Raw genomic sequence first — 19,108 nt, 5'->3', positions numbered from 1 at the left:
TGGTAGATTTAGGACAAGTAACTTACAATTTAGTGCTTTTATGGTTAGCAATATGTATATAGCTTTAATCCACGGAAAAATAGATTTAAGGTTAATAGGAAATTCAACTAATTAAATACAAATATCACTCCACTAAAACGCCGTAGTCATCCGAGGTCGTGCAGGGTTTTCGTTTGACAGCTCGACCGTCCTGAGCTCGGTTGATCATCGGTGACAGCGGGTGACGTTTCTGTTGGACGCGTCGCCTTCAGCGACCGGGTTACCAGATTCACCACCCCTGTGGTAAATTGGTAGACTTGCGGCAACATCCTCCGCCGGGTGCATCTTGCCATCGGCCAAGACTGCACGGGTTTCTCCAACATCCAGCAAGGCGATCTTGGTAACCGGTCTTCGTACACTACCTCCCTTAGTCCGCACGATAGCTTGACGCACTCTTCCATCAGGTCCTCTAATAGCTTGCTCCACACGTCCTCTGGTCCACTCGCTTCGTCTGCCGTCATCGGTAATGAGAACCAAGTCACCATCCTTGATCTCTCTCGCAGCTTCTTCGAACCACTTCGGTTGCCGGCGAATAACTGGCAGATATTCTTTAAGCCACCGTTTCCAGAAGATGTCCAGTTGCTGTTGTATCTCTACCCACGTCTTCTGAAGGTTCCGCTGCTGGTAGCGAATGTCCCGGCCCGGTTCCTTGATACCGCTCGAACTCCCGAGCAAGAAATGGTTCGGTGTTAGTGCCTCAGATTCCTCCGAGTCTAACGGCAGATACGTCAAAGGCCTAGCATTGACTACGCTCTCAGCCTCCACAACCAAAGTCCCAAGTCCTTCCTCGTCAAGTTTCCCATCCCCGTAAGCTTCACCCATCGCGGCTTTCACTGACTGGACCATCCTTTCCCAGGCACCGCCCATGTGTGGAGCACCTGGCGGAATGAAGAGCCATTTGCACTTCGAGCTGGTGAAGGTGGCGGATAGTCCCTGCTCAATTTGTTCCCGCAGAAGTCGTTCGGCGCCTTGAAAATTGGTCCCGTTTTCGCTGTAGAATTCTACTGGTGCTCCGCGACGGCCGATGAACCTTCGGACGGCGGAAACGCATGATGAAGTCGTCAGGCTGTGCACAACTTCCAGATGGACCGCGCGCACGGTCAGACAAGTGAAAAGTGCGATCCACCTCTTCACGCTCGCTCTTCCTTGCTTCACCAACAACGGACCGAAATAATCCAATCCGACGAAACTAAATGGACGGCTGCAGGCTGCAAGACGGGCCGCTGGAAGTGGAGCCATCGGAGGGATGTACGGCCGCGCTCGGCGAAGTATGCAGTACCTACACTCACGGCTGCACCTTCGCACCACTGTTCGCAATCGAGGGATTTCAAAATGCTGACGGATTTCATTGACTACAGTTTCCGGGTTGGCATGTTTATACTTCCGGTGGTACTCATCCACCACGAGCGTAGTCACTTCACTCTTTCGGGGAAGAATCACTGGATGCCGCAGATTGTACGATGCATGTTTTGCTGCTCCGATGCGTCCGCTCTGTCGCATTACTCCGTCTTCGTCCAACGCCGGTACTAGTTGATACAGCGAACTGCTTTTCGGGATCGGTTGTGCTTCACCTTCCGCAGCAGACTTGTTCTTCGTGAGAATTGTCATCTCGTCCGGAAACACTTGCCACTGCACCTGCTTCATGATCACCGCTTCCGCTGCCTGGAGCTCCTCTTGTTGCAATTCGCCACACATTTTGCGCCGCTTTCCGTTGATGTTGTTCATGAAACGTAGCACATAAGCTACCGTGCGATGTAGCCTCTCCCACTTCGGGAACCTTTCAAACTGAATGACTGGCTCATACGGAAAGTGGAAAAGAACAGAAGGACGTATCTCCTCAGTCTCGATGGAAGATAACTCTGGTGGAGTTGGCCAGTCGTCTTCCGGGTACCTCAGAAACTGTGGTCCAGCAAACCAGCGGCTATCGGTGCTGAAATACGGTCCTTTGCCCCACTTAGTCCCCTCGTCAGCCGGGTTGGACAACGATGGAACGTATCTCCATTCATCTACGCTGGTAGTCTCCAGAATTTCTCCTACTCTGTGGGCAACGAAGGGGCGGTAGTTGCGTGGATCCGACCTGATCCAAGAAAGCGCCGTAGTGTTGTCCGTCCACAGATAACGCTTCGTGATCGGGATGGTGTGGTTTTCCTGAACAAATTTCAACATCCGTGTTCCAAGTACGCACCCTTGTAGCTCAAGCCTGGGAATGGACATTGGCTTCAGAGGAGCCACCTTCGCCTTTGCTGCCACTAAAGAACACTGTCCGTTACCCTCAGAATCCATCACGCGTAGATACACGACGCAGCAATACGCCGCAGGGCTTGCGTCAACGAAAACGTGCACAGCAAAAAAAGTTGTTGAATATTACATCGAAACTGCTGCAACCAGATCAATCCATCGGTTGTGTAATATCACATTGTACGATGTACACAGAATCAAATGATGTGACACACAAAACCGATGTAATTTTTCTGACGTAATAAATGTGATGTACACAGATGCGATGTAAACGAAGCGATATAATAGTGATGCGATGTAATAGTGATGCGATGTAAAAGTGATGCGATGTAAAGAAGAAACGATGTATAGGTATACGTGGCTGATTAAATTGCTTTGTTATCTTTTTTCTCACATAAATTTTAATCAGTTGTAAAAACTGCAGTTACTCAGAGCTACAAATAATCGCAGTTTTTACAGCAGAGTAAAATATGCGTAAGAAAAGAGATAGCAATGCAATTTAATGAGCAACTGAGTAGGATTCAACGGCGTTGCAAAAAGATGTTTGTTTTCGAAGGAAAAAAGAACAAATACCTAATAAAAATTGTATTCAATATATTTATCTGTCCTTTAGCGGCGGCAGTAAAATTCATTCGCACCAAACACGGCAGCAGAGGACGGATTTTTACGTCGAGTTGTCCGCCGGGTTGAAGGGTGGACCACCGGCTGGTAGGAGCCATGGACCATGGACAATTAACAATTATTTGGTACAGCCATCTGAATGGACTTCCTCCGGGACTGCGTAGAGCACTGTCAGTGTTAGTCAGCATGGAGGGCTCCCAGAAAGCATGGCGTCTCTTCCTAGTTCACCCAGTTCACCGTCTGGTTGAAGAAGGCAAGACATCTCGTCGCAGATGTTCTGAAAAGATAAAAGCGAAATCGGCAATAAATCAACTGAGACCTAACATTTGAAAACGGCACATAATCATTTATAAACAAACTTTTGTGGACCCTTTACTCGCCACCCGAGGTACGCCCACGTAAACCAACAATATCATTAGGAAGGGGAGAATTTGTCCCACCCAATAGTGTTTTTGGTTTGCATGGGCGTACTTCGGGTGACAAGTAAAGGGTCCACTAAAGTTTGTTAACGCCGTTTTCAAATGTTACTTGAGAACTAAAATATAAAGAAAAACATATTAGAACTTACAGATTACGGCTTCATCTGGTACTACGTGGAGTACTGCGCAGTGTTGGTCGGCATGAAAGACTTCCAGAAAGCATAACGACTAGTCTCCGCTGTGTTGAAGGGCAGGAATTGGGTGGTAGGAGCCATGAACCATGGACAATCAGCATTCCTACTGAATTCGGGTCACGTTGAAGGTACTGCTAGCTGAATGGACTTCCTCCGGCACTGCGTGAAGCACTTACAGTATTGGTCGGCATTGAGGGTTCCCAGAAAGCATGGCGTCTCTGCCTAGTTAACCGTCTGGTTGAAGGCAAGAAATCTCGTCGCGGATGTTCTGCAAAGATAAAAACGGAATCGTCAATAAATCAACTAAAATTTGTAAAAATTATTTCAACTTACAGGTTGCGGCTTCCTCTGGAAATGCGTGGAGTACTGCACAGGGTTGGCCAAAAAATTACGACTGCGTATAGTTCTCCGTCAGGCTGAAACGCGGTCCACCGGGTGGTAGAAACCCACGATCCTTCCGTCACCATGGACAATCAACATTCCTGCTGTCACGTAGAAGATACAGCTACCTGGTTGGACTTTCTCCGGCATTTTGGTTCAAGGGAGGACCATAGGGTGGTAGAAACCCAGGATCATTCGGCTATTGGCGATATTTTTTATCTTTCCCTGACGCATCCCGGTCAAATGAAGGTTTTCTGATTAAACTTGCAGATAGTTTTGCTATAGTATAATAGTTTGAATAGAGAATATCTGATTAAATAATTCTTATAACAAAAACAGCAAACGAAAAAACACTCACCACGGAAAGCAACGTTCGATATTTGTTTCCTGGTTTTGCGGAGAGATATACCATTTTAAATCAACGTTAGGACGTTCGCCAAGATATATATTCCGATTAAATGACGTTTTACGTGAATGAAGACTTTTCTCTCTCATCGAAAACATGATGTGTGCAAAATGCTTTTCGGTTTTTGGATGTGGGTAAAATGCTTTTTAATTTTGGAAGCAATGGCATTTGAGTAGGCTGGACTAGTTCTTATTTTCGGTCTGTTGTTTTCTCCAATCCAATTTTGATATTTTTGATATTAATGAAGTCACCATACGCTGATGTCTTCCAACAATAGTGGCCGTTGAGCGCGTGCCATTTTCTGGATACAGCTTCAAAAGGAACATTTGGAGAAATTCTAGTGTTTTGGATACATCTTTAGGATATTTGTAGAAATACACAAAATATACAGCCAAAAGCTGCTGGAACGCATGAATGATATTATTGACGCCTAAGGTCAATAGTGTGTTTTCGGCCTGAATAAAAAACTTTTGCCCATTGTCGGTCTGATCTGAAAAATTAATGAAATCAATTATTGTATTTTGCATTTCTAACTAGACTCCTAAAACCTGCAAAATCGCTCATCGTCTTGGTTTTTTTCTGCGCATTTTTTCACAGGGTGGCCAGTTAAAATCAATTTTGAAATTCTCGGTTTTCCAGGTTCAAATCACAAAATTTTCCAAATTGAATATTAATATTCAACGAAAAACGAAAGTGTTGTTTTTTCAAAACCGCAACCATGTGCAAATTTTTTAGGTCATGAGAAAATTATTTTCAGTAGCAAGACTGCAGCAAGCATTTTATGAAATTGAAAGTATAACTTCTTTATTAATAAGTGTAAGTGTAAGGACCACTTATTTTTTTTTTTCAAAAAATATGTTTCAACTTAATTGGCAAGTGCACTTTCAAATTCTAACCTCAAATTTTGTAAACAAATCACCCCAAACTGTCAATTAGTTGCTTAAGGAAAATTGATATTGGTTTGAATCGAATGGGTCATTTGAACCCATTTCGGGAATTTAAACATTGGACATCGAAATTGATTGAGAGATCTTGAACTTGGAAAATTAAGAATCAGAGAGATAATTCGAGATCTCGAACTATAAACAATTCTCAAGATATCGTAGTTTTAGGGACTTCGAAAAATTTCCATAACTCTGAGACTTTGAAAAAATGTGCGGGTCTCGGCGATAGATTTTTTTTCGAGATCCCAGTCTTGTTATTTTTTATGACAAAATAAATAACAATGGACGAAAAAAAAAAAATTATTTAATTAAATAATGAAAAAAATAATATATTAATAATAAAAAAATGTTTTTGTAATTTTATGAAAAATCGCAGAGGAAATTTCAATTCTAAATTGGGCATTTTCTTTTGCCCCATTATTATTATGGAATTTGCATAAGCCTATCGACATATTTCCATTGATGTAGAAAAATTACGTTACTAAAAATTTAAAAACTTTTGGTGAGTCAAAACAAATTATGAACCAATTTCTGTTAGATTTTAAATTTTATGCAGGTTAGTGGTATCAGGGACGTCCAACATTACATATTCATTCATCTCTTAGAAGTTTGAGATAAAAATTACGGAAAATTAAAAAAAAATGTGTACCAATAATTGAGAGAAAAGTAATACAAAAAGTAATAGAGGTGAAATCACAGACAAACAGACATAACACATTGAATATTTCTCACTGTAAAACATCGTCGCTAAAACATTACCGCCATCTTTTGAGTACACTATGGTGGGTAGTACGCAGTACAGATGGCGGTAGTGTGTAAACGTCAAACGCAAGGGAATTGACTATGCGTGCCGCAGGTGGCGGTACTACCAACTACGATACTTTTAAATTTACCGTTAAATGCTTGTTTGATGAACAACTTGCGAGTGTTATGTCTGTTTATCTGTGGTGAAATCTACATGATCCAGAAATCATTGATTACTACTTTAGTTTAATTTTCATAAACTTTATGAATAGTTTGTACAAACATAGTGAAAGTCTATCGTCAATGAAAAACTTTTACAAAAAAAAATAATCTATACACTTTAAATAAATGCATGTTAAAGTTTTTGTGATTCATCCCGGTTCTCTCATAGAATTCCCGGATTTTTCCGGGTTACTTTTCAAATTCCCGGTTATTTCTCAGTTTTTCCGGTTCACTGGCCAAGCTGTTTTCGTTATGATCCAAGGAAAAAGTGGGCCGAAGACAACAAAACAATTTTTACGTAAACGCGCACTTTTATTAGCGTTTTCGCACTTTCCGTCAATGTGCACAATATGCTATATTAACACTTTAACCAAGGTAAGTATAAGGGAGGTACTCCAATCTGTCAGATTATGCATTCTGCCATATTGGAATGCACTACGACCAAGGGGGGGAGGTGACTGTCAAATACGAACAATCTTCGCCTACCTCGCATAACTGGTTCCAAACGTAAACAAGCCATAAGAAATCTACAGGGTTTGTTTACGTTTGGAACCAATTTCATACAAGAATGATCAGTAGGCTGATTTGACAGCACGTCCCACCCCAGACTTCGACAGCTGGCGAGTTACTTTCACGCTAAAATGCACATCCCTAATAATCTTAAAATTTACACATACTGAAATTATCGATAATTATCGATTACCTAACATTTAGCAAACGTTTACTATATTTGTAGTATATTGTTATTAAAAAAGAGCCTATTGTAAGCAAAAATTAACGTTTTTTATCGATAAGTTGCTTTTGTGAGTAACTCTTTTTGACCGTGTCAGCCAGCTGTCATTTTCCCGCCCCCACGCAGCATGTTTCCCTGCGCTCCCCACACCCACTGACTAACCAGATCGGACTACCTCCCTTCTACTTACCTTGACTTTAACCAATAACTAAACTAATCCGAATTAACTTACCAAGGAACACAATTGAAGGGAAGTTATCAGTTGACTGCATCTCATGGATATCCTGTGTAAGTATTGCAAAAAAAAAAAACAATTCAAAAGATATTAGTTTGTGCACTGACAACGAAAGGTCAAAGGGCCATGCGAGTGAACAATAGTGCAAGAATCCCTCCATTTACGCGGTTCGTGCAAATGTAGCAATGTTGGATTTTTACTGTATAAAAAAAACAATCAGATACAAGCATGTTTGAAAAGAGTGATTCACAAATTATGTCACGCTCTAAATGGGAGCGGGGCGAAGAAATGTGTGACAAGCAATATATTGGGTATAGGAAAAACTTGATGAAGAGAAGAGGGGGGAGGGGGGTCGGGGTTAATATTTACTAAATTTCACGTGACATAATTAAAGCATGACCCCATCTGATTTTTCTTTGAATTTTTTGAAACTAGTTGCATTGAATTTAGTTGAAAATTGAGATCACACGATCAAAAATAGCATCCAAAAAAGTGTCGTAAAAAGAGATAGAAGTGTATCTATAAACGGCAGGCAACATATGACAAATATATTCATTTACCTCAATTTCGTGAATTAACGATGAAACATTTTCCCCAAGCAATCTTGAAACGCCTTCAAGTACTTCAAAATCAGATGCTTTAGATGGAATATGCAGCGGTCGCTTGTAAGACTTCGACACTTCGATTAATTTTGCTCTTTTTTTCGCGAAATTAGTACTGAATGCTTCAGCACTACACCCAGTGGCTCTATAGAAATGGTAGTTTAGAACCTCGTTCCTACCAATCGATGGCAATTCCTGATGCAGCGTGTGTAGATTGATAGAACTGTCAATTTTATGGCGAATGAATGCTTCTGTGCCAATCAAAGCATCTTCGTTCAAGTTGTCAACTCGTTTTCTTGTAAGCACAATTAAAAGGTCTTTACTACAATGATTTGTACCGGATTTGAAGTATTCTGGGCGTACACCCACTGTACATCGACGATTGAAGCAAACCTTGCGACGTGTGGTATGTACTTCACTTCGATGGGCTCTGTTTAAATAAGCATTATGATTGCGTAGTTTGTCAGCTAAACTATTAGACCCGTCACCTATGGTATGTCCTTCGTCATCGCAATCTCGGAGTGTGGGATATTTGTTGATGATCTTTAGAGCAACTCTTCTAAAGACAAAGAACGGAATCTTTGAACTTGTGGTCCTTATTTGAGCAGTTACGTGGTCAACAAATCGGTTATAGTTTGTTTCCGATATTCCCCTGTATCCAACGTTAGGTTGACGGCCTTGCAGCTGATGCATTACGTCGTTTGGAATTATTTTCCAGTCGACTTCGAATTTGGCCAATTTAACTGACGTAGGAAGGTCATTATTTTTAGGAGCGACTGGAACTTGTGCCGTACACTTTTGGCTGAGGGTGTTAGGATCAGGTGTAGCAGCAGTGTCGTCAACCCCTTGTGACGATGAATTTTCTTCCACTCCTGAGGTGACGGATACAGACAGCGTGTCGTCTTGCACGGATAGTTGCGAATCATTTACATAGATATTAGAACAGTATGCTTCTTCGCGCGTGGTACAAGTTGAAGCGATTGACAGGATACTCGAGTATTGATCTGTAGACAGATTCGCAATGCGTTTGTGAGTCAGATGTGCACTATCGTCCAAAGATAGTTTTCGTTTCTCTAACCTTGATGTGCTCGGTACTGCCAGAGGGTCTTCTTTAGTTGAAAGATTTGATACACTGGCATTGACAATATCACAATTGCCATATTCAATAGATAATAGTGCAGAATTGATGGCACTTGGTGGTTGACAATTGAGTAGCTCTTGAGAAATCTGAAAATATATAATGAGAGAGAGAAAAAATGTTCAATATAATTATTATGAAGATTGATGCCACCCAACAAATAAGGTCAATAAGTGATATAGTTCTAATGTGGATTTAAAGATTAAAAATATAAATACCTGATGTGTAAAATTGCGCAATCATTTTTTTCTTTCTATTTTAGTCATCATTTACTGATTGGAAAGCACCCTCATCCCATCTAATGAATGCAATTCAATAGTGAGGATAGTATTTAAACTATTAAACTGTAATTTTTCATACAGAACAGCTCCCAAGATCTCTACCAAGTAACAACAATGAAATATCAAGGCTACTTCAACAACATTTACTGACGAGATAACTGATTTTTAGTTGGGACGTCACCCCGATCTCACTACCGAACTAGAAAGCAACCCAACGAGAAAGCTCCCACCGAGCGAATGATAGGGTAACGGAGGTTTGGTCCGCTTTAGGAAGTCAGTATAAATTTAAAAAAAAATATGATTTTGTTAAAATAAATGGTAAATTTATCAGGTCATTACAAAGAGCTGAATGTTTTCTGCCAAAGGAAATCGTTGCACAACGCAATTTGACAAACAAGTAAGCAGAACATGTGGACCAATACATTTTATTTTGGACCACCAATAAACCATATAACACTCCGAAAATATGTGGTGTAGTGGTAAATGTGATTGCCTCTCACCCCAAAAGGCCTGGATTCAATCCCAGTCGGCGCCTCCGTATTTTCTGAGGTATCCCTGTTACCTGATCACGAAGTAAAGCCGCTGGTACCCGGTCCCTGGGTTGATGGGTCGATAGGTAGGGTCCAGGTGTGGGAGCTGCCTACCTGGCATCGGTAGCATTCATATTCAGTACGGAAAACAGATCGACGGAAAACAAATCAAAGAAAAAAAGACGCTTCTCTGAGCAACGGTTTCAATCGAATCTAAATGACGCAATAACCCCATTTATACATTTAAAATGTATACATTTTTACAAAACTCTTGAAAGGTGGGTACAATTATGCCACTTTGACTTTGGACCGATTCAGCACGAATGTGAAAATGCGTGAGTATATTTTCAATTTACTACCGCTAAATCATAAATGAAACGTTTTTACTGAAAACAAAAATCTAAGACGCTTAGTAGTGTAATAATTTTAATGTTACTTTCACAATATTCTAAAATTTTATAAATTTTATGAGTTAAAATGGTGGGCCAAAATATGATATTAGGCCAAATACATCCATTATCCATTCAAAAATTCGTAAGAACTGGTTTTAGGGGTATTTTTTGGGTAATGCGTTTGCACTTAAATTGCCTTGAAATTTGCGGGAAAAGTTTTATACAAAGTTCGAATGTGGGTCCCATAGTCGTTTTTGTCAAAACTGAGTTTTTAAATGCATGTGGTAGCGCTAATCACACATATTTTCATAATACTAGATTAACTCAACAACTTTGTTCTGAAAAAGTTTGAAAGACAGGCAAATTGGTTGTCCTATCACATAAGCTGTCGTCCATCAATTATGTCACACATTTAGGGGGGAGGGGGGTTTTGAAAACTGTGACGAGCCATGCAAAAAAAAAATTAAGGTCCATACAAAAAATGTGACAAAGGGGGGAGTGAGGGGGGGTTTTGAAAATGGACCAAATTTGCGTGACATAATTAATGGACCATCCCTAAGAAGCAACGGTACGAAGCAAACTTAAAACGCGATTTTCTCGGCTTAATTACTTGTGATTAAGAGCCGTCTTGCCCCTTTTATTATACGTATAACACAGACAAACAGACATAACACTCGTAAGTTGTTCATCGAACAAGCATTTAACGGACAATTTAAAAGTATCGCAGTTGGTAGTACCGCCACCTGTGGCGCGCATAGTCAATTCCGTTGCATTTGACGTTTACACACTACCGCCATCTGTTCAGTGTACTACCCACCACAGTGTGCTCAACAGATGGCGGTAATGTTTTAGCGACGATATTTTACAGTGAGAATTATTCAATGTGTTATGTCTGTTTGTCTGTGCGTATATTACATTTAAAATCCTTACCTGTGTTTGCTGCGTGTTAAATTGGTCATTGTTACCAATGCTGAAAGTAAGGTTGCTTTCGGCTAGCGTCCATTCTTCAGAATTTTCTAATAGCATAAAGCTTAATCCCTCTGATGATAATAAATCTAGAACCTCGTCCTCGACGATCATGGATCCGTCTACTTCCAAAACGACCTTGGTAAAATCTTTTTGAAAATGTGATCGACCTGCAAGAGTAAAAAGTGTTTGTTGATAAACTAATGGAAACATAAAATCATTGCACTGTGCTTTTCTTGAAATTCAACAGATTAATGACCTGATTTTGTCAGCCAACATGCATCTTACTTTTATCTTTCAATAATGTTAACGTTATTCTAAATAATTCTCATGCATCTTTTAGATGGATGTTTAAGGTATAAATTGATTCAATAAGGCCACAAAAAGTTTTCATAGAAGATTACAAATAAATCAAAAAAGAGGCTGACAAATCGTGTCATAAAAAAAAAATCGGTTCAGTTTAAATAAAATAAAATTGCAAAACTCACCTTTTGCTAGTAAGTTAACGATTGAAGGAACACATTTAACATATGATTTTCTTCTGTGCGCATTGCATATGCGAATAAGACGAGACATTGAAGAATTCATACTGTAAAAAATATGACAATTGTTATCAATAACAATCTTAATAAACGCTCTTTTACTTGTGACACACATGCTTTTTGTTCACATAAACCATGCTAAATAAGATCAAGCTAATTTGGGCTCAAGTTTACGATTGATGAAATAAAGACTTATAAAAACATTTAATTGTAGAATATCGTGTTGTGGAGAGTTGACGATTGTTTTGATCTTTACATGCCCTGCCCTAGACACTGAATTTAAGAAATTTAAATTCCGATTATTCCCGAGTGCTCAACACATATTTCCCGGTTAAACAATTGAAGAAAAACGTTACGAAATATTATTTTAAATGTAGAAAACCGAAAAATAACTATTGAAAAACCAAATGATCTATTTTAAAATTTAATATCGCAATAAAATGTCAATAATATTCAGATATGTCCATAATTGTACACAATTCAGATTATTTAAAAAGGCAACTGGAATTTGATATTTTTCCATAAGTTTTAAAAAAAATACGTGTCTAGGAACAGATCTATAGAATAAATTTGAATTTAAGCCCTTGGGCTGATACATTTTTTGAAGATCACATGAGGACATTATCAAGATTCATAGCTAATCATTCTTGAACTTTGCGAGATTTGTTACTTCAAATAGGCGAATTTTTGATCTTTTTGATAAGGGTATTAGTTCCTCTTTCTTATGGTTTAATTGTTACTTTCACATTGTGGTAGGTATGATTTTCAATTAGGCTTGGATTTTTAATTTTTTGTCGAATCGGTAGACAAGACGTTTTAGCAAGTTAAAACTAATTAATATTTTTCGCTGAATGCTTATAAAAATATGTAATATTCAAAATGCTTCATAGTGGAATTTTTATTTGCACTACTGAAAAAGTGCACGTGGATTTGAGTTCTGCAGCGGCTGAAGCACAGGAATCCTTAGTGACCTTGGGTTGGAAGATGTTAAACTTGTTCCGTTGTTCGCGGACAATAGAGGGAGTGTATCAGAATGGCGAAGAACGTCAAGTGCAAGAGGGTCAAGCACCACTTCGATCGAGATCATGTCGCCACTGGAGAATTGACGGTAGAATCAATCCCTATGTTGGAACACATCTTTAACGAAGGCTTTGAACGCTGTCCGATTCGAAGGGTTGAGAAAGAAGCTGGGAGTGTTCGATCGAGAGAAGGTGAAGACGAAGTATGCATCTATTATTTGAATCTTTATCACTTTCTTTAGTCAATAACGAAGTGATCTTGTGTGTTGTCCGATGTCTAATTTTAAGTGTTCAGTGTGTACAACCTTTGGTTGGAGACGGTGTAAATTATTTGATGTTTTTATTGTCTATTTTAAGTTCATTTGAACTAACTTACCTTATTTTCTAGGAATGGCATGTTTATTGAACAAATACGTATTTCCCTGGCAGGTATATAACTTGAGAGGCGTAATGTCCGGCAGGTCTTTCACGTTCACACAGCTCAATGTTTTGGTACAATTGTCATCCTCAACAACTGGGATTCCGAGTTCCGTAAAATAAGTTGCACTCATTATTTCACCATATACAACAATGTCATTGGTGATGTCATTGTGAACGATTCCTTTTATCGAAATGGTATTAAAAGATTCCTCGTAGTCGTCATGCTCCATAAACAAACAGTGTCCAATTTTGAGACAAGTACCCATGTAGATAATTGAATTCACGTATTTGTAGTGTTGTGCATAACAATCAAATGATTCCATTATATGTCTTTCATTTTCATCTAACTCATTACAGGTACGCACGATGCCATCGTACACAACCTTTTCATTGAATCTTTGCTTATCCGTACTTAAATACGCTTGCCAATACTGGTGTCTTTCGCTACATAGCTTCAAAATATTTTTGTAATTTCCTGCATGTCGCAGTGCTGTTTTGAAGTAAGAATGCTTGCGTTCACCGCTTAGAGTACTGAATTGCATAAGTGGTCCGTACTGAAGGATGAGATGGGGATAATGTGCAAGGTAGTGGTGTTTAGGCCGTAGAAGAGTCATAAAAAGAGATGATCTGATTTCTAAGTAATGACTTATCTCGAGTTTTAGCATCCCAACTTGCCTTACAGAGATCAGAGGAGCTGTAATTAAGTCAGTTATGTTTTTCAACATAATAATGAGTTTAAACGCAGGGTCAGCTTGAACTTTTTTGATCTTGATTAGTAACAAAGGTATCACTTGCATCATATGCCACATATCTATAGCTTTGCTAGTGACACACTTCTTTTTAAAATTAAGGTTGATCCTTGAGTTCAACTCAAACTTTTTCAAAAGATAGTTCAGCCTACTTTGTACATATTTTTCTCCAACCAGCTTGTTCCTGATAAATCGCCGAAATACTAGCATGATATCATAGTTGAAACATCCAAGAAACAAATCATGGGCCAAACAAGGCGGCATTCCGTATTCGAATAGTTGAAAATGTTTGAGTTCATTAAAAATCGTTGGTTTTTTAACACCTCTTATCGGATTTCCGCTACTGTAAAAATTCTGTAGATCTCTTTCATATGTAGTTTGATGCCTCATTTGACAGCTTTTTAGTGGAGAACGCCGGAAGTCTTCTAAGGTAGTGTAACAATACCGTGAACAATACTGCTGGGCTGAGAAATTTTCTACCAATCCAGCTATTTGATGTGTTCCTAACAGAGCAATACAAAATGTTAAACTTTCTTATAACTAACAAAAATATCGCCCATGACCTAATAGTGGCATGCATATACACAATTTTATTGAAAACGTACAAGAACTAAGGATACAGTCACACCACTTATAACCAACACTGTACAATGACCAACAAAAGAAATGCCGGATAATTACCGTAAACCACCCAAATCCTGCGCAGTTTAGAAATAGGAAAATTCAACTAAGTAGTAAAACAATATTATTGATACTAGCGATGAACTCTTTTTACCCAAAGGTAGTGCTGATATAGTAGTATCACAGACAAACAGACATAACGCTTTGAATCTCTTTCACTATAAAACATCGTCGTTAAACACTAACGCTATCTGTTGAGGACACTCTCACGGCCATATACGCTCAATAGATGGCTGTAGTGTGTAAATGTCAAACGCAAGGGAATTGACTATGCGCGCCACAGGCGACGGTGCTGCCTACTAAGATATTATTAAATTGACCGTTAAACGCGTGTTCGATGAACAAGATGCGAGTGTTATGTCTGTTTGTCTGTTAGTATATTAGAAAAATATACACACACAAAACCTACGACCTAAACGTGTTAAAAAACGGAAATTGATTACTATGTAATTGTGCTTAATTCTGCGCATTTGAAAAGTGCGATTCCTAATTCCACGCACTTTTAAAATCACTGTGATTGTTATATGTTTTCCTGTTTTCATTAGTACAATCTAATTAAACCTCTGGGAGGAGTGTCGGGTTAAACCTCATATGTTAGGGGCTAACCATTAAGTACGTCCCGCTCTCGGGAAGGAGGTTTCCCTTTCACGTAACGTGCTTAATGGATGCTCCCTTAATAAAATCAGAAATACATAATTCGTCTTGATGTTAGTTATGAAGATTTTTCTGTAGTGGTAGGTGGGGCAATTTGGCCATAGGTTAGTGTTTTAGCGACGATGTTTGACAGTTAAAGATATTCAATGCGTTATGTCTATTTGTCTATGCTGGTAGTGTATATATGTTCCTTATCAAAAAATTGTAGACCCGTATTTTTTTATTTCGTCCTTAGGGTTCACCTTCCTGAGTTAGGGTGGTCCACAAAATCGACATTTTTGCTTATATGTATACCCTACTTTGAAAATTTATAACCTGTTAACTACTAGACCAATTTTCAATAATAAAAAAATAAAATAAAGGTATTTAAAAGGGCTATCTAGAAAAAAAAAACAATTAACTGAAGGTCTACTGAATTCTAATATGCTAATTATTTTTTTTATGGATTTAACAACGGGGCAAGTGCATTCCCTATTGTGACTTACATAGTAGCTTTTATACGCCTTTCGTATATCCTGTATAAACATGCACAGACAAACAATTGGTCAAGGTACGGACTCTATGATAATAATAATATAATGCTGATTGCCGCTATACGTATAAATGTCCCATGGTTAAATTTACTTCGATGTATTTTAGAAACTTTCAAAGCAATTTTTTTTCGACGCATCATTTCAGCACATTTCAGATTGCTTAAACCTCGCATCATTCTTTTCTGTTTGCTGTGATACACAAAATGACGGTATATCTGAAATGATGCGTAGTGAAAAACTGCTTTTTATTTTTTCTAAAATACATGAACATAAAATACATAAATTATGCGTATAATGAAAGTTCCTATGGTATCTGATTCAGTAGTTGTTGTACCTTTCACATTACTATACTGCCGTTCTACGCATATCAGTCCCATGTTTCAACAGTTGCTTCTGAGAAAATCGCGAATAATGTTTCGAATCATTTCTGCTCATTGGAAGAAATATACGTTAAAACAAGTTAGCGCATTGTTCACATTTCAACAGAATCAATATGTTTTAGTGAAAACTACAGAAATTACCTTCAATGAAATAGTTAAGCCTATTTTTATACGAACAATATTTAAAGGGACTGTTATGCCTAGAAATTTACACTGAAGTAGGAAATTCTACGCATGTTAGTCCCACTAGGAACTGTTACTGTCAGTGTTGCTTTGATGGTCACGTTGCGTTTGACGTCTTTACTCTTGTGATTACATGAGCGTGCTTGCGTTCTCCGCAGTTTTGGAAGATCCTAGATAGTTTGTATAGCTTTCAATCATTAAATTATACCAACAATAAATTTGTTGACACATCTATAAAACCATTTGAAGAATGGGCATCTCAAGAAACTAATGATGAATGCACTATTTAGAACATAAACTTCATAGCATCTTGTTCTACTCCTTAGCAAGATGAACGTAGGCCTAAAGGAGATTGTGCTTAATCATTTTGAGTCCAACCATAGATTTATGGCTGACATGCTGTGGACAAAAGATCAATAAGTTACACGATCGTTGAACGTGGGCTTCGATGATTTTAAGAAATACTTTGGAAGAGTTGACATGCACATGCAAATTTCTTCCGTACGGAGTTGACCTTTATACTACGTATTATTATATTATATAAGGGGCTTTTCATGAAACACGTAGACACTAGAGAGGGTCTAGTATAAGAGAGGAGCGGACTAGCTGGTTTTGAGCCAAACGAACTGTCAAAGCCAGAGTCAATCGAGCAACGGCATCTGGATTGCATTGGCAGTGTTGCTAGAAACTACCCATGCATAGGTTGCCAAGGCAGTTTGTTTTGAATCCGCTTCTCTTTTATACTAGACCCTCTCTAGTAGACACTATAGGGCGAGTGTGGGGGGTGGCGAGTGTCTACATTAGTGTCTAATATTGCATTTTTTTGAAATTAGAAACTGGCTTTTTAATATGAAATCCTGATTTTCTTAATATTTATCAACATTAAATAAAACTGCCACTTCCTAAAATAGTTCATACTGTTTCTTTTGATTGTATAAATCCTGTTTCCATAATTTGTGTACACAAATCGATTCGTAATGATAAATTCAGTCGAGAAAATCTTTGAGGGACACTTATGCGTAGAATTTCAACATGGGACAATTAGGCTTGATGTTGTTTTTATACAAACCCAGAACAAACAATATGTTTTTCTATTTTCAATCCAAACCCGCATAAGCGCGAACCATAAATTGACCTTACCTAAAATGGTTATAAATTGTTTATAATCCCTGCTAAACTTCAACTGAAATGGTTATGGAACTTTACATGAACGTTTAATGATAAAGTTTTAACCTTAAGTATTATAGTTTTTTGGAAGTGGACCTTACAAATAATGGGTTGTTAAGAACCATTACCATTCAACATTCTTGTTTTCTCCATACATTTTCGGAAAGAAAACTATACTAAAACCTTTTAACTTATGGTTTGAGAACATTAATGGTAATGGTTATGGTAACCAGTAAGGTCCATGAATGGTTTTGTAACATCGATCAACTTTATGTGGAATATATCGCGAATTGGTTGCCTGTAAATTACTGATTACCAATTCACGATATTTTTCACGTAAAGTTGAGCGATAATACAAAACCATTAAAGGACCTTACTGACTACCATAACCTTAACCATTAATGTTCTCAAACCATAAGTAAAAACGTTCTAATATAGTTCTCTTTCCGAAAATGTATGGAGAAAACAAGAATTTGGAATGGTAATGGCTCTTAACAACCCATTATTTGTAAGGTCCGCTTCCAAAAAACCCTAATACATAAGGTTAAAACTTTATCACACAAACGTTCATGTAAAGTTCCATAACCATTTCAGTTGAAGTTTAGCAGGGATTATAAACAATTTATAACCATTATCGGTAAGGTCATGTGATGGTTCGCGTTTATGCGGGAAGTCTACCTAAAAGAGTACTGTTTTATGAACAAAAGTGAAAAACGCCCAAAAGTAACATGGGACAGATACGCGTAGAACGGCAGTATATCAACTTAAAATATTTATGTAATATTCAAATTGTGTTTAGTGACTTTCATCAGTATCTGTTCGATTTTGGCAACATGACTTCAATGTCGTTAATTTACTTATGCTCTGCAGCTTGAAGTCTTAATCTCTGCTTAATTTTTTTAGATTGTCAGTATAATGGATCATTTTAGATGGCTGAGTTTTGAACCCACCACAGTTTGCATTTGGCGCTACTAATACGGACGATCCAATGTAAAATACTGTGGTAGCCACAGTACGGTCACAAACGAAGTGACAGACGGAGCGGCTCGAAAACTTTAGTGACTAACTTGCTATTTCAATTTTTCAGTGTACCACATGGCAACACCACTACTACTGGATTGTACCACATGGCAACACTACTACTGGATTGTACTAGCATTTTTACCAAATGTATTAGAATGTTTTGGTTCTTTCTCTTTCACTCTACTCAAAACTGAAATGCATAAAAAAATGACAAAATGATACACTCTTTGCACACTGCACAGCAAAAAAAGTTGTTGAATATTACATCGAAACTGCTGCAACCAGGTCAATCCATCGGTTGCGTAATATCACATTGTACGATGTACATCGATTCTGCGAACAAAATTACATCGATTGATGTAATATTGTATCTGCTTTTTGCTATTACATCATTATTTCATACATCAGCTTGAATTACGTTGATCGATATTACATTTTTTTTGCTGTGTGTCAAAAATTAATTGTACACAAAATCAACTTTTTTCAAATCAAAACAAAAAAAACTAACCCATCTGGTGGATGATGGCACAAGCTTCCAAGAAAATTCTATTACAGTGAACCACATTATTTTAATGGATTTCTTCGCCAGTTAGTCGTCTGTCACTTCGTTTGTGGTACGGTGCTGTCAAAACCTCAGCATCTCCAATGATCCATTATGAAGGTTTGGACTTG

The 19,108-nt window shown here is 38.3% G+C and overlaps 3 protein-coding genes across 4 annotated transcripts; all 3 read right to left on the bottom strand.

Moving 5' to 3' along the window:
* Positions 1 to 204: 204 nt before the first annotated feature.
* On the bottom strand, positions 205 to 2,205 carry LOC135714403 (uncharacterized). The gene has a single exon (XM_065237749.1). It carries the CDS (start codon positions 2,203 to 2,205, stop codon positions 205 to 207), a length of 2,001 nt encoding a protein of 666 aa, XP_065093821.1.
* Positions 2,206 to 3,057: 852 nt separating this feature from the next.
* LOC135714407 (uncharacterized) lies at positions 3,058 to 11,188 on the bottom strand. Of its 2 annotated transcripts, XM_065237755.1 has the most exons (8): positions 11,050 to 11,167; positions 8,857 to 9,005; positions 7,737 to 8,782; positions 7,174 to 7,225; positions 4,251 to 4,788; positions 3,845 to 4,171; positions 3,467 to 3,779; positions 3,058 to 3,175 (listed from the first exon to the last, which is right to left on the bottom strand). In XM_065237755.1, exons 1-5 carry the CDS (start codon positions 11,076 to 11,078, stop codon positions 4,481 to 4,483), a joined length of 1,584 nt encoding a protein of 527 aa, XP_065093827.1. In that variant the 5' UTR covers positions 11,079 to 11,167; the 3' UTR covers positions 3,058 to 3,175; positions 3,467 to 3,779; positions 3,845 to 4,171; positions 4,251 to 4,480. The 2 variants fall into 2 exon arrangements, with proteins under 2 accessions (XP_065093827.1, XP_065093826.1); XM_065237754.1 differs by having other exon boundaries at positions 7,737 to 9,005; positions 11,050 to 11,188.
* A 1,835-nt stretch (positions 11,189 to 13,023) lies between these two features.
* On the bottom strand, positions 13,024 to 14,303 carry LOC135714406 (uncharacterized; the record flags this gene model as incomplete). The annotated part of the gene is made up of 1 exon (XM_065237753.1): positions 13,024 to 14,303. A coding segment is annotated over one exon (1,280 nt), but the record flags the coding sequence as incomplete, so codon positions are not given.
* Positions 14,304 to 19,108: the final 4,805 nt, after the last annotated feature.

Source organism: Ochlerotatus camptorhynchus, unplaced genomic scaffold (genome assembly GCF_037179485.1).
Source record: "Ochlerotatus camptorhynchus isolate MF236.1 unplaced genomic scaffold, CSIRO-AGI_Acam_v1.1 ptg000641l, whole genome shotgun sequence".
Taxonomy (NCBI): Eukaryota; Metazoa; Arthropoda; class Insecta; order Diptera; family Culicidae; genus Ochlerotatus; species Ochlerotatus camptorhynchus.
This window is presented reverse-complemented; position numbering and strand designations above follow the sequence as displayed.